This window comes from Rhinolophus ferrumequinum, chromosome 22, assembly GCF_004115265.2.
Source record: "Rhinolophus ferrumequinum isolate MPI-CBG mRhiFer1 chromosome 22, mRhiFer1_v1.p, whole genome shotgun sequence".
Lineage (NCBI taxonomy): Eukaryota > Metazoa > Chordata > Mammalia > Chiroptera > Rhinolophidae > Rhinolophus > Rhinolophus ferrumequinum.
In genome coordinates, this window is record NC_046305.1 from 42,871,305 (window position 1) to 42,887,018 (window position 15,714).

The window sequence follows — 15,714 nt, forward strand, 5'->3', positions numbered from 1 at the left end:
CACAGGTTGGACCTCCCATCAGACTGTGAGCTCTCGGAGGCCAGGGACCTTGTCTAGTTTTATTCTTTTTATCTCCAGCACCCAGCCGTTAATATGAGTTTGTTGAAAGAATAATAAGTTCCCCTGTTTCCTGAGCCGTGTGCTACCCTCTGAGCGTCCCAGCTCGCTGAATGCGAACGTTAGCCACCTTCTCCAAAAGCCTCATGCAGAGATTCATGTTGGGAAAGGACTTATAGGGCAGAGGGGACATCGCACCTCCGATCGGCTTCACTTACTGGCCAGTGCTCCCCAGGCCTGTTCCTTCCCTGCCAGGAAAGGATGAGCCTTCCAACCTCTCACCAAGGTCTCTTTTCTTCTTCAAGGCTGGCCCTTCTGCTGCAGCTGGGTAAGTGTCCCACATGAATGGGGGGAGTGCCAGGGTACCCTGGGGCAGGGGACATTTGTCAGGGCAGGGACCATTTCTTACTTCCCTGCCATTCCAGGCACAGCAACCAAAATTTTGTGTTACTTCACCAACTGGAGCCAGTACTGCCCGGGATCGCCAGCTACATGCCCGAGAATGTGGACCCTTGTCTGTGCACACACATCATCCACGCCTTCGCTGGCATGGCCACCAACCAGATCAAAACCACTGAGTGGAATGATGAGGTCCTCTATGCCGGCATCAACGGCCTCAAGAACTAGAGAGTTCTGGGCTTGGGCTCCGAGCTGTGTTGGAGGTTTCCACATGGGCCTTTCAGAAATTCAAGAGACAGCAACACCAGAATGGCTAATCGTTGAGTCCTGTCCACAATCACTCTTGTGCCTCACCGGCAGAGCTGTCAGCGTCATTCTCCCCAGGAAAGGCACGTTGTTGTCATTTCATTTCTGGTGGTGGTGGGTGGTATTATTTTCTCACCAGAACCTCAGCATTGCATTCTGTGTCCCAGGGATTCATTGTGAATACTGCCCCCTGGAGTTAGTCATGGTGCAGTACATCCCACACCAACCGATGAACCAGCTATCCAAAAAACCTAAAACGGGTCTTGTACCAAAGACCGTATTTTGTCGTGTATAATGCATTCCCATGTATAATGCACACCCGCGTTTTTGGACCAAACTTTCAGGGGGAAAAACATCTTTCGTTTTAATTCAAATTTTTATTTGTTTACATTTAGGTACTTGTTTTTTGTATTATAAAGGAATGTCAGCATTTATTTTTCAACATATTATGGTACAAGAAATTTATGTAGCAAATAATTACCAAACACAAGAACAGATACAAAGTACAAGAAATTTTATGTACCGGTAACAAATTTATGATATTTATGCATCACAGAAGGCCAAGAACTCTTCATCGTTGCATGTTCATCTAAGTTCAACAAAACTGATTATCATATTTCAGGGTATTATTTTGCATATGGATATCGTTATTGATTTCTAGAGTTACACTTTTAACTCATAAGCATAAATAAAAGAACTGAAAACATTTATATAGATACAGAATTAGTACTACCCGTGTATAATGTGCATCCTTATTTATCCCCCACAAATTTGGGCAAAAAAGTGCACATTATACATGGCAAAATACGGTAAATGTTTAGCATATTTATTAGGTGACTACTATGCCAGGCATTGTTCTAGGTGCTTTTCATTTATCATTTATGTAACCTTGACAACAAACACTATGAAGTAAGTATATTAAAGTTTTAAACAACGTTTTAAAATTGAGGAAACTGAAAAACAGAGTGGTTAAAAGTTTTCCACAGAACTAGTGAGTAACAGAACCCAGGGATGCCTGATCAGATTATCAGGTAGATTAATTGGCACTCAGGTCCAGTTGGGAGCCGAATGGGTAGGTTTGGGGGGTGCCTGCTGGGAGACACGATGGGCTAGAGAGAGGAGTTGGGTTTGAATCCTGGCTCTGCCACTTTACTGGCTGGGTAATCTTTAACAAATTGTTTAGCTTCTCTGAATAGCATCTAAAGGTCAAATGAGGCTAATAGTTCCTGCCTTGTGGGACTGCAAGGATGACAGGAGCCATGCATGTGAAGTGCCTGGCATTTGGTAGGTACTCAGGGAACTGTAGACACTTCCACCGCCCTTTCCTTGAAGAGACTCAGACTTACATCTCTCTGGCCTTGCGTATCTGAGAAGCTCCAGTCCACCTATCATCTGTGCTAAGGGACTGCATTTAGGGTCTTCCATCCTTCCCAGCATGCCCTGCTTTCTTCCCCTGAAGCTCCCGGCTGTACCAGGATCCAGGTACACTGGCAAAATTGGGGGTGAGAACAACCTGTTCAATGAGTATTTCTCCTGTGCCCTGGAGGTACCCATGGCGAGAGTACCTTCTCCGACAGAGAGCTGTGCTCCCAACAGGAAGTCCTAGACTGGTGAGGGGGCATCTCTGGGGCTGCTCAGCTTGGGATGTGAGGATGGAAAGACTGACCAGCAGATGACATCTCCTTGCCGGTAGAATTGCTTTCACATTGGTATCTTTCCATCTCCAGCAATACAGAACTGAAAACCCTGCTGTCTGTTGTGGCTGGAACTTCGGAACCCAGGGGTGAGACCTTGTATTTATGGCTGAATCACACTCCCAGATTTCTCAGTCTCTTCCAACCTCCAGGGGCTCTAAGTTTCTCTGAAGTGGATGGCCTCTGGCCTCAGATCTCAGTTTAGACATGCCAGAAACCTGGTCAGAGCTCTCCCTGCAGTCTGTCCTTCTTCCACCATAGTTCTTACCACACTGTATTTTAACTTCTGTTTACTTATCTATGCCTTCTTCTCTATGAGATTCTCCAAGGCAAAAACTCTGCTCTATTCACCATTGTACCCCAGCACTACTAAATACTGAATGAATGACTGAATAACTGAATATGTATCCAGACAAATAGTCAGGGGGTTAAGTGAGAAGACAAAGGATCCAGCAGCTGACGCCACTATTGTTTCTTCCAGTGTCTACCCCCCCCTACCCCAAAGTGTCCCATGGAAGAATCCTGTCCTTGAGACAATCCATGTCAAAGCCCATTGCTGCCACTAAAACCATAATGACTTGTTGACTCCAGATTCTCCAAAATGGTGGCCACTGTTGAGAACCACCAGACCTTCATCCAGTCAGCCATACAGTTTCTGAGGAAGTACAACTTCGATGGACTGGACGTTGATTGCGAGTATCCGGGCAACCGCGGCAGCCCAGCTGACACTCAGCAGCTCTTCACTGTCCTGTTGAAGGTGACTCATCCTCCCCATGTCCAAAGAATGTAGGATCTGACCTACAACTATTTGGGGAGAAGGTCTCCACCTGGCAAGGGTTTCTGAGAGTGGTTGAATACCCCAGCTGAGGGTGTGGATCTCAGCCTAACTTGCTCAAAACCTGATTTCTTTAGTACAAGATCAGATTTTCCTTTCAGGAGAAACTCATGTGGCCAAGTTAGAGAAACTGGTGTAGGGCAGCATAATGAAAGTTAATAGACGTATAGTGAGAACTGTAACAGCCAAGGGGACTTACACATTTATGTCCCATCTCTAGACCCAGCTGTGGGAAGTCAGATAGATAGTCCACAAGCAGGTTCTTGGTGGGCCGCATGTAGGCCAAGGTGAGCTAGTTACAGACTAAGAGGGTCGGTGGCTCTGTGCTCTGATAGTTGGATGCAGATTCCTCCAGGACAGGGGTATTCCTGCCACCAGGACCAGACATAAAACTATTGGGTGAAAGTGCCCTCCTTCCTGGTCACAGCTTCGTTTAGCACCAATGTTTGCTTTGATACTCTTATTTCCTCTTCTTCCATGACTGGTTTTTCTTGTTGTTTGATTCAATCATATACAGTTTGCAGAGGTAGGAGCCATTTTTGTCTCTATGTAAACTTTCTTCTCTTTAATTTTTCTGCTCTGGACATCGTTTGTTCACTTTAAATTTAACTCTCAGAAAGTCATCAAATTTCCCCCATTTACAAGTTTTCAGGAGACAATTCACTGTTGTCTTCAGAGACCAATACCAGTTTTCGGACCAAATGACTCTAAACTGAATATTTTACAGCTTTCCTCCTGAGAACTGTGACATGCCCATTGGGACCTCTAGCCTGAGTCCAGTGTCCTCCATTCCATAGGAAATGCATGAGGCTTTTGAGCAAGAAGCCACCCAGAGCAACAAGGCCAGGTTGCTGATTTCTGCTGCTGTGTCAGCTGGCAAACGTACCATTGAGACTGCCCACCAGATCCCCGAGATGTCGAAGTAAGGGAACCCCAAGCCCAGGAGCCCAGGTTCAGAGCTAAGCAATCCTATACCTCCCCTATAGATTGGCCAATGCTCATGTACCCTGGACCAAGAGGGCTGTATCCCAAAGGAATAAGTGACCCTCACTCCTGAGGGAGAGACATGGGAAGCCAGCATGAGTCCTGTTTCTAAGTCTATCCCCGAAATTCTCGATGATAAAAGGCTAGCTGGAGAAGGTTAGCTGAGTTTCAAACTTCCACAAGTCCTGAAAGTCTGAATGCAGCCAGATATTGATTATGGATTGTGTGCCTTCTATATATCAGATGTTCTTGAGATAAAGGTGAGGAAGAATGGAGTAAAAAATAATAAAACATATCCCCTTATGGCATAATTACAAACAACATTTGGTAGGGACTAGGAGCTTGAAGGGGAGTATGATGGAGGGTGATTTCCCTTGGATCATTTCTCTTCTCTTGCACCCATCACCCAAGGTGCATGGACCTCATCAATGTGACGACCTATGACCTCAGGGGCTCCTGGGAGGGCTTCACAGGAGAGAATAGCCCCCTGTTTGCAGGACCCAATGACCAGGGAGATTACAGATTCTTCATCGTGGTGAGTGACTATGTGGCTTCAGGACCGCCAGTCCTACCAGATATCTTTGAAGCATGTCATGGGGTCGCTGGCCAAGGACTGAGAAGAATGCAAAGAGGCTTGATGGACAGGATGAAGTCGACAATCTTTCGGAACCCAGCTCGTGTTCCCTACTTTCCTGTCCCTATGATTAGTTGTACCCATTTATCTTTCACACCGAAGAAGACAGAATAGTGGTTTGGGGATAATCCCAAACATTAGGAAAATCTTTAAAATATCATTTCCATTAATGCTAGGAGCACATTCCATGATCCATCTTGCTTCCACTCTTTCTCGCCTTCCTTTCACCCTCTTCTGATGCTACGCGGTTTATCTTCCTAACTTGTAAGCCATCGACAGATGTAGTAACGAATCTACGTAATGACTCGTAGGTTAGATGTGATTTCAGATGGCTACATGGGATTTCAATGGAGAGTTCAACGAGGAATTTGAAAATGGGTGTGGAAAAGTATCCTAGGTGCACACCCCATGCTCGAACAACTCTGAGCCGCTGTATTATGCTCGTTGGAGACTAGAAGATAAATGACTTAACTCCAGTCATATCCCAGATGCCCCAGTCCAGTATGACAGGAAGGAGGGTAAGAGAATATTTCATTCCTAGTTGACACTGGGCCAACTTAAGTACCTAACTAATGTACCTCTCGACTGAGGTACCTCTAACACCCAGTTCTAGAAGGGAGGATATCCCTTTCCTTCCTTATGAGGTTGGCTTGACTGCATGCTATATCTGAAGTGGCCAGGGAATTGGGTAGAAAATGTAGGCTATTCCACAAGCCTCTGAGCATATGCTCACCTGCTTCTGCTGCTTCTTTTTTTTTTTTTTTTAACTTTTATTTATTTAAGTGTGTTTTTCCAGGACACATCATCTCCAAGTCACATCATTGTTTCAATGTAGTTGTGGAGGGTGCAGCTCCCAGTGGCCCATGTGGGGATCGAACCAGTAACCTTGTTGCTAAGAGCACCTCACTCTAACCAACTGAGCTAACTGGCCGCCCCTCACCTGCATCTTAATAATAGCTTCCTTACCTTGCTTCCAGGATTATGCGTTGAACTACTGGAAGAACCAAGGTGCCCCTGCTAAGGAGCTGACGGTGGGCTTTGGGGCTTATGCCCGTACCTCCACTCTCACTAACCCTGCCAACCATGGCCTGGATGCCCCACCTCTGGCCCTGGGACTGCCGGGCCCTATACTCAGGAAGCTGGGACTCTTGCCTACTTTGAGGTAACGTCCCAGAGGGCCTGGTCTACCTGAGAGATCCACTCTCTCTGTTCTAAAGGATTGAAGATATTTCTACAGAGAGAAAATATACTCTGATTTCTAGTATAGGGTACCCTATTGTTGACTGCTCTGAGTGTATGTGGTAGGGAGGGAAGGGTAGAGTGAATGACTGGTAAAACATCTTAAATTTAACCTTTTAGGGTAAATGGGCATCTGTAGTACTACTAGTAATTGATATTTACTGAGACAAATGGACAGCCACGTTCTGTTTTAAGTGATTTTTAAATGAGGTGCTGGTTTTATCCTCTTACACAAGAGGACATTGAAGCACAGCGAAGGTAAGAAATTTGCTCAAGCTTGCAGAACTAGGAAGAGCTAGGCTTCACTCTAAGTTGATGAGCTCCAGAATCTCTGGCCTTATCCGTTACGCTCCATCATCCCCTTGTTGGCTCTTTTGTGTCAAAAATGTTTTCAAATAAGAGGAACAGGCAAATTCGTTTCAAAGGGAAACTAGGGCGCAAACACAAAGAAGCTTTTCTGTCCATTGTCTCAAATATGGGTTCTGGCAGACACAGGGCAGGAATTCCTGCCTCACCTATCCAACCAGTGCCCTCTCCACTGTGCAACGGGACTGGAAATGAGAGAGGGGAGCTGGGGCAAAACAGGAACCATGCGCTCTTATTTACAGCAAAAAGGGATGAGGTGGGGAGTGCATCCCGGAAAAGAAAGCAGGGAGGAAGGAGAGGTTGAGCAGAGCAGGGATCATCTGAGTCGTGACTGTACTCCTGTACCGACCCCAGGTCTGCTCCTTCCTTCAAGGAGCCACCGAGGTATGGAATGCTCCCCTGGAGGTGCCCTATGCCACAAGGGGAACCCGTGGATAGGGTGTGCCAACCCCAAGAGCTTCACCCTCAAGGTAAGGCCCTCCACACCCGTCCTTCTGCACATTTGGAAGAGGTAGGGAATGTGACCTCCAAGTGCATTTGAATTACAATCCCAGAAGGCACCTAAGAGAGGTGAGGCGAGGTAAGGCAAGGCTCAGGGAGGCCCTAGGTCTCAGGGCGAGCGAGCCAGTGGCCCAGCTGCAGGCCCCGCAGTTGGAGCAGCCCCTCTGCTCCCCATGCACTTGCAGTCACCTTCCTTTCTTCTCTCAGCTCTGCTCCTTCCATCCCCCACTCCTGGAGACTCCCTTTTGGTCCCCTCCCCTGCTCTGCTCCGGTCCTGATCCAGCTCTTGGAGGCAGGCATTCTTCCCTATTCCAAGGACGAAGGTGTAAATCAGAGTTTCTCCCTCTCCTTTGCCCCTTTCCTGCTTACGGCAAATATATACGGGCTGAAACAAAATCAGGAGGCGGGAGATCCTCTGGGTGATTAGGCTTTTGCCCACCGGCCTTTACTTGCTCAGGTCTGGGTGGTTACTGCTTATCAACCCCAGGACTCTTGAGCCCTATACCTCCCCATCTGGAGCCCTCGCTTTGCCCAGACACTTGCTAGGTGAAGGGCCCCATATATCTCTTATGACACTGCAACCTATCCAAGCTCCACCTCAGACAAACCTTCTTAGAAGGGGTTGGTGATTACAGAGGACGGAGAAAGGGCTGCTTGGGCCCAAGACTCATTCTCCCTGCCTTGGCAGCCCTAAAATCTTTCCTTGTATACAGCTATGCCCAGGAGGCTCCCAAAGTCGCTGCAGGAAAGCCACGCCCCATTCCCTCCCCGCCGTGGTCACCGCCCTTCCTGCCGTGCTGCTGGAGGCGCGCCCTGCACTCGTGTAAGGACACCCCACGGTCCCCCCCGACTGTCTCCCATAGGCCGAGTGGCTGCTGAAGAACAGCTTTGGAGGGGCTATGGTCTGGGCCATTGACTTGGACGACTTCTCGGGCACTTTCTGTGGAGAAGGCAAATACCCTCTCATGAATGCCCTCAAGTCTGCGCTCGGTGTCTCCACTCCCAGTAAGTGGTGATGCGCCACCTACCGGCCAGGAGATTCCACACTCGATACGGTTAAGGAGGAAGAAGACTGCCCAGAGCTCCTCCTAGCCTGGCCTTAAGGAAGGCCTCCTTCAGATCTTTCCCTGGTCCTAGCATTTTCAGCTGGAGTCGGCGTTTGGGACCCCGGTTGCCTTCTAGGGGCAGCTTGTGGGTGACGGACTTAGGGACGGAGAAAGGACCTATCACCATAACTGACGTCTCTCATCTGTAGAGATGCTGAGGGAGCCCCAATACGGTACCTGGACACCCTGGAACCTGGGTAGGGAAGGGACCACAAACACCTGTTCCCTGTTCCCACCTGCCCAGCTCCAGCCTTTATGGACTTTGGGGAGCAGGGAAGACAAAGCAGGGGAGAGATTTAAAAGTTAGATGAGGAAAAGCCTGAGAGAAGGAGAACCCTGAAGGGGTCCAGCTTGCAACTGCCCCCAAGCGAGCAGCAGAGTTGCCATTGGTCTCAACACACAATCCTGCCCCAGCCCCAAGCCTCAAAGCTCATCCAGAAAGCACGAGGGGCCAGGAAGCCTGGGGAAAAGCTAATGTCAACCATTGGTCCTTTCCTCGGTGTCAGGCAAGCTGGTTCTTTAGATTTCGTGTTCTCCTCACAGGCACTCTTGGAGACAGATGTTATTCATCTATTTAAAAGTAAAAACTAAGGGAGGGAGAATAGGGAGGTATTGGTCAAAGGGTGTCATTTTCACTTACACAAGATGAATAAAGTCCTAGGGATCTGGATAGAATAGAGCCTATACGTAACAAAACTGTATTGCCCACTTGAACATTTGCTGGGAGGGTACGTGTTCTTATCACAAAAACTAATAACAGTAAATGAAGAGGGCGGGAGAAGCCTTTGGGAGGTGATGGAGGTGTTTCTGTCACCAACTGTGGTGACCATGCTGTGTATACTGGTCTCCAAACTCTTCAAGTTGTAACACCAAATATGTACAGCTTCGTGTATGTCAATCACACTTCAGTAACATGGTTTAAAAAAGATCCTATTAGTGTAGTAAGCATAACACATGCTTTGAATTCAGACAGAACTGGTTTTGAATCTCAGTTCTTGCCTTCGCTAAGGTGAATAAAATAGTCTTTAAAATTCCTCCACGTTGTAGGATTTGGGGTGGGTGAGATGATGGAACATAGTATTTGGGCAAGCATTTATGTGATAAACATGATTTTTCCCCTTAAAGATAAAATGAAATAAAAACGAATAATTGTGTAGCACTTACTATGTTACATACCAAGCACATTGCAAAATGCTGTGCATAAAAATTCTAAGAGATAGTTAGACTTCTACCATTCCTCCCTTCCCATCATTACAGGGAGGAAATTGAGGCTCAGAGAAGATAATGATTTGTTCACGGTCACATAGCTGGCAGCAGAGCTGGGCTGTGAACTTGGGTATCACTGTTCAGACCCAGAGTGTTTAACCACTGATTCAGGTAGGATGTGCCATTGGCTGAGAGGAACCCCCAGTGACCCTACAGACATGAAACTCCTCCTGGGAAAGCAGTCCACTCCAGAACCCTTTTCTTACTCTCTTCAGATTGCAAAGTGCCCACCTCTACCCTGGGCACCACCTTGGCTCCCATCGTCACAGTGGCTTCTGGGGGTGGCAGTGCTGGAGATAGTGGATTCTGTGCCAGGAAGTCCAGTGGTCTGTACCCCAGCCCCCCCAGCAAGCGAGTCTTCTACAACTGCGTGGATGGGTACACTTACGAGGAGGCTTTTCAGGCAGGCCTGGTCTTTGACACCAGCTGCTCTTGCTGTAACTGGGCTTAAGCCATCCATTCTGTCCTTGTTGGGTCCAAGGACAGAAGGATGATTAAATGGAAGTTTTGCTCAGAATCCCAAGTTGTCTATTTTGATTTATAAATCCTCCTGACACTGCCCTGCACGTAAAAGAGAGGCCTCACCTTCCTGCTCCCCAGAGGTCTCCAGAGGTTGGGGCTGGGAGAGAAGAAGGGGCAGTGGCTGGGACCTCTCTGTGGGAAGTTCTGGTTCTCTGGGCCCTCCCGAGGCAGGAGGGGAGAGGAAATGGAAGGCTTTGGAGGGACAAGAGAAATCAAGTTCTTGTTCTGTTCCACAAATATGCCTCCAAAGGAACTTACAGAAGGATCCAGCAGAGCGGCTGGACCCAGGACACTTACTTTACTGTAGCAGCCACTCAGGAACTCTTCCTTCACTACGTTTACTCATCTCCCAGCTCCATGGCTAAACAGCCCCAAGCAAGCTGTGCTTGTTTGAACATAGCACGACGGCTGCCTGCGGGCTAGTCTTCACATTCCACTTCTACATCTGTGAGTCAGGAACAAAGATCATCAGCACTGATTTCAAAATTAGCTCACTTAAAAGAAAAAAGAGTTCTTTATCATCTTTATTGCCACACCACATCCAAATGTACCCTTCAGTTCCCTTAAGGAAGTCACCAAGAAAATTTAAAGAAAAGGCACATTGCAGCAGGGGTGGAAGGTCTCACTTCTGCCTTCTCCAGGACAGCATGGCTTCTGCTGCTTCTTCAGTTACCAAGCTGAAGAAGCTGAGGAAGAAGGCAGCACAGCAAGCAAGGGTGTGCTTCTACACTAACCAGCTCCCTGGGGAGGGAGCCAGTTCTGTGGAGTATGCTCTTTTGACAAAACAAGCACAAACAATCAGCAAAACCGCTGGACACATGGTTAAATCTAAACGTTCATTAATGATAACCTCTCTCTCTTTTCCTGGCCCTTTTCTGACAAAGCTTAAATAATAGCTTCTTACAATGACCACTTGCAAGGTGCTCGCTGAGAAACTGACGTGTGCTCGGACGCAAGTGGCCAGGAAGAGCTGTCTCCTCTGGTCTCTGGGACCAGTGGGGACGCCTTGATACTGCTGCTCCTTGCTGCACCAACCACTTGTGCCATGGCCTTCCCCATGGCCTGTGACATGCACAGAGTCATCAGGCCACCAGTGTTGGGGTTAGAGGGAAATGTGAGAAATTACAGGTTAGGAATATGTGGAATATGAACAGGAAAATAGAAGCTGAGCAATGCTACCATTAACTTGTAGAGGGTAGCCTGAATGCTTTTGCTACAGAGGGTTTGGCATTTATTGTGTGACATCGATCTACAACCACTTATTTATTTTATTGTTTGACAACACCTTGTATTTTGCAAGTAAATACTTTTGTCAGCAATGAGCTTAAGAAATAAAAGTTCCTAGGTAATGAAAAATTAGGTACTGAATTTCTATTTTCCAAGAAAGTTGAGATGAATGTAAAACTTGCAATAGATATTAGTTGACATTTACTATCCACCATGGGACTGTCTGATATTGAATGAAAACCAGAAGACACAAATCTGCTGAACAAGCATCAGCATCTACTTCAAAAGAATTAATGATTTGAAAAGGATTTTACTTAAAAATGATGATTTAACAAAGGTAGTTGTCAAATATGTTTTTTTATATCACTTAAGGAAGGATGAATTTTCATGTAGGTAAATCTAATGATGGATGTGCTAAATTCATTTGTCTTTTTCTATTCTGTGGTGTGTGTGTGTGTGTGTGTGTGTGTGTGTTCATGTATAAAAGCGAAACTCTATTTGCAGAACAAATCCACAAGCTTCTAAGTATACCAAATTTATATCAATGTCACCAGATGCTTCAAATAGAAAATCAGATAAGTTAATTCTAATAATGATTGAATTTTTTTCACCTAGTTCATAAAAGCAAAGTACAGCTGTTTGTGGTTCATTTTGTCAAGGTGAAACATCTAACATTATTGTCCCTGCTGTTGTAAATGCAATTAAGAAGCTCAACTTTGAAAATTATTTTTGTGGTGATAATAATAACTTCAAATATTGATGGAGTACCACATTATGTAAAAACAATATGCTTTCTAAAGTAAATAACCTACAGAGCATAAATGTCCTGGAAATTGGTTGTAGGCCACAAATCACTCATTAATGTATCAGAAGAAAACTGACATTCTAGCCTTCAAAATAAAAGTAAAATTTTCAAACACTTTTATATACATAGAATAACTGATCTATAACTTTTTTAGACAATGCTGATGCTAAATACAAGAAAATATACATCAACGTGGCAGTATATGTTTTCTCTTTGCTACCTATTGTCTATTGGATCTTTGAAATTTTTGGACCATTGAAGAAAAGTGCTCCACAATGGTATTGAAACTTTTTTTTTTTTACACAAGTCTTCTACATTTTGGTTTCATTTTATTCCAAATCAGTTAAAAATATTTTGTCAAAGTATTCAGTGAATACAGCTCTACAACACTTAAACTTTTGAAATTTTAATAAGTTAATATTGTTTTTAAAAAGAATTTGGAAACAGAAAGACTGAAAGAGGCACTGAACAAATTAAATGAGAAGTGCTCAAATGTTATATAACATAATTTTGAAATCCTAAAATTACATTATGAAATATTTCAATTTGTGGGAAGAATCTTTTGATCGTACTACTATTTTTTAGCTATAATTTTTAATTTAATACATTTATTGCTATATTAATTAGAAAGAAACTGAAAAGGCCTATGATCTTGCAGCATCTAAATTTGGGGAAACATTCAAAGGTGTCATAGATAGAGATAACTTACTTGATGAGTTTTTTTCTTATAAAGATATTTGTTGAAGAAAGTTTCTCTGTATGAAGGCAAAAAGATACCATCTGTGAAAATATTTGAGTGAAAATATTTAAGCACTTTGATAGAAAAAAATTAGAATTGAAAATAGTCCCCCAAAAAATTAGAATTGAATTCTGTCCCCAGAGCAGAATTCCCTCTGAACATCTGTAGCAAGAGTTTTTCTCAATTAAAAAGTGTTCTGGCCTACAAAATAAAATCAATAGACAGTGTCATGGGCTGAATTGTGTCCCTCGAAAATTCATATGTTGAAGTATTAACCCCCAGTACCTCAGAATGTGACTGTATTTGGAGACAGGGCCAGGAAAAATGTAGCTGAGGGAAAATGACATCATTCAGATGAGCCCTGATCCAATATGATTGGTGTCTTTACAAGCAGAGATTAGGACACAGTCAACACACACAGAGAAGACCCTTGGAGACACATGTGAAGACACTTGGAGAAGACGGCCATCTGACAACCAAGGAGAGAGGCCGCAGGAGAAACTCAGCCAGCAGACACCTTGGTCTCAGATTTGTAGCCTCAAGAACTGTGAAGAAATAAATTTCTGTTGTTTAAGCCACCCACCCAGTCTATGGTACTTTGTGATGGCAGCCCTAGCAAACTAACACAAAAGGTATCATCGTTTTTGAAATAATTAACCATGGAAAGCAACTTTTGAAGAAGATTTCAGGCAATATTAGAGAAAAAATTAAAAATAATAAAATCATATTGAAAAAACTCCATTCTTCAGAAAAATGCCAGATGTATGGTTAAGAAGCTAAGGTTTGTGACTATGTAGCAAGAATAATTATTCGGAATTTAAAATTTTGATTTACTATGCAGTTATATATTTTTATTTTTATAAAAATATATTTTTGAAAATAGTTTTAATAGAACTATTCAATAAGTTCATTTGTATAACAAAACATCTATCAAAAATAAATATTTTGAAAATTACATAATCCTTAGTCTCCTTCCACTCTCAAATGCGCCTGGGTTTGGATGATGAATTATGTGAAGGGACTTAGAATTGTTGACCAGACGTTCCATTATATACTGAATGTTCTCATAAGTCAGCAGGAAAGAAGTCCCCAGATTTGCAGAAAGTGCTGACACAGCCATTTTGTAAGCTAGCTACAAAATGAAAACTTGAACTTAATTTCTTGTGGATTTGACATATTTTGCACATATTTCACAGTCATTAGTGTCTCTGGTCCAGGGTTTCCCCAGTCTCCCATGTGGCTTGCACTTTAGCCATTTGTACATGTGTCTGGGTTTGCTGTCTTCATCTTGAGAGTCCACACACCCTAATGGCTCCTTATCTCATTGCCCTGGCTATGCCTCGGAGGAAGTCACCCTTGGTATTCCCCCCTGTCCTCGCTCCAAGTCCCTTCCTGCTGCTTTATTTATATAACCAGGACTTACAGACCACTCTATGAGCAGGCCCTCCCTCTATAAGCATCAACTCGTTGAATCTTCAGAAGGACTCCCTGAGGTAGTCATTGTGGTTATTCCCACTTGACATAGAGGAAACTGGCACAGAGAGGCTGAGAGCCTGGCCTAAGGACATGAAGCTCGGAAACGCATTTCAAAGCTGGCAGTATGGCTCCAGTGTCCGTGACCTTACCCCACACTCTGGGCTACCCTTTGGTCCAATCGCACTGTAAGACCACCTTTCATTCCCAGCCCAGGCTGGATATTCTAAAAGCAATCTTCTCCAAAAAGCATTTTCTCCACCTACCTCTGACCATGTTCTTTGGAATCCCTAAATCCAGATGCATCACTGCCCATTCCTGAAGCTGGACTCTTTTTCATTTGGCTCTAGAAGTTACTCCAGCCTGTCTTGTCCTGCAGCACTTAATTCACCAGATCACAGTTTTCCATTTATTTATGTCTGCACCAATGATGGTGAGCTCTGTGTCTTGCTTACTCGTGTAGCCCAGTACTCACATGGTACCTGACACAGTATAGGCATTCATTAGCTCATTATTAAATGAGTGAATGAACATTAATGAATAGTTTGATACAGGTGCATCCCCATGGTATTCACTGTAAATACAATATTGATTATAAAGTTATAGGAGAAGGAACTGTGACTCTTCCCTTTCTTGCTTCCAACTTGTGACTCATCTTCTACTGGAAGAATGCTTTTTGAAAAAATACCTCCTATCTGGTTTCCCATATGCTAATTCCTATGGCGACACTCTCAGCATATACTTACGCGTTTTTCAAACAAGACAATAGATTGACAACCGAGAGTATTTAGCCCATTTATATTTAATGTAATTAGTGGTATATTTAGGTTTAAATACATTTTTGGTTTTTTATTTTTTATTTTTATTTTTACTGCTCCAGTCGACTAACTAAAGGGAACCTTTATTGAGACCCGCATAGCCGGGGCTCGTGCAGGAGGCCACCCTGCAGGGCAGGAGGGTTTGTGTTTGACCTTCTTGGGTTGGTGGTGTGGTTTGTAACATTTGACAGCATAGGGATGCAGGAGAGGGAAACACTTGGACAGATCATTTTGTGGAAGTTGTATTTCTAGATGAGCTAGTAGAAGGAAGATTCAGTAATGCCACCCGGCAGGCAAAGCACTATGTTCAGGATGGATTTTTTTCCGGATGTTATAGTCTGAGTGAGTGTGGCCATTCTCCACCTGTTTATGCACAAAAACCAGATGCTACTGGCTAGGTGAGATTCCCTCCTTGTCCTGAATTTGGGCTTCAGTGTTCTCGATGGTGTCATGGGTTCACGTGCAAGCACCCTCACCTGATTTTTGCCCATCAGGGTCTCACAGAGATCTGCCTCTCTACATCAGCCAATTGGCTGCCATTGAACAGAAAGAGCTAAAGCTACAATCCTTTTTTACTCACATATTTTGTATTCTGTATTCCCCTTTGGGAAGAATAACAATCGTGAAAAGGGAGGCAAGGAAGGAAAATCTTCAGACTGCAGACTAGTTTTCAGACAAGTAAATTCTAGCAAAATATACACAGGAAATTTGAGAAGCTGGATATTTATTCTATTAAAAAAGTT

At 44.3% G+C, this 15,714-nt stretch overlaps 1 protein-coding gene across 1 annotated transcript; it reads left to right on the forward strand.

Moving 5' to 3' along the window:
- Window positions 1-499: 499 nt before the first annotated feature.
- LOC117014954 (acidic mammalian chitinase-like) lies at window positions 500-9,838 on the forward strand. The gene is given in 12 exon segments (XM_033093261.1): window positions 500-683; window positions 2,490-2,518; window positions 2,521-2,545; window positions 3,048-3,213; window positions 4,089-4,213; window positions 4,687-4,810; window positions 5,887-5,995; window positions 5,998-6,071; window positions 6,869-6,929; window positions 6,932-6,984; window positions 7,879-8,020; window positions 9,603-9,838. Coding segments are annotated over 12 exon segments (1,278 nt in total). The 5' UTR covers window positions 500-549.
- Window positions 9,839-15,714: the final 5,876 nt, after the last annotated feature.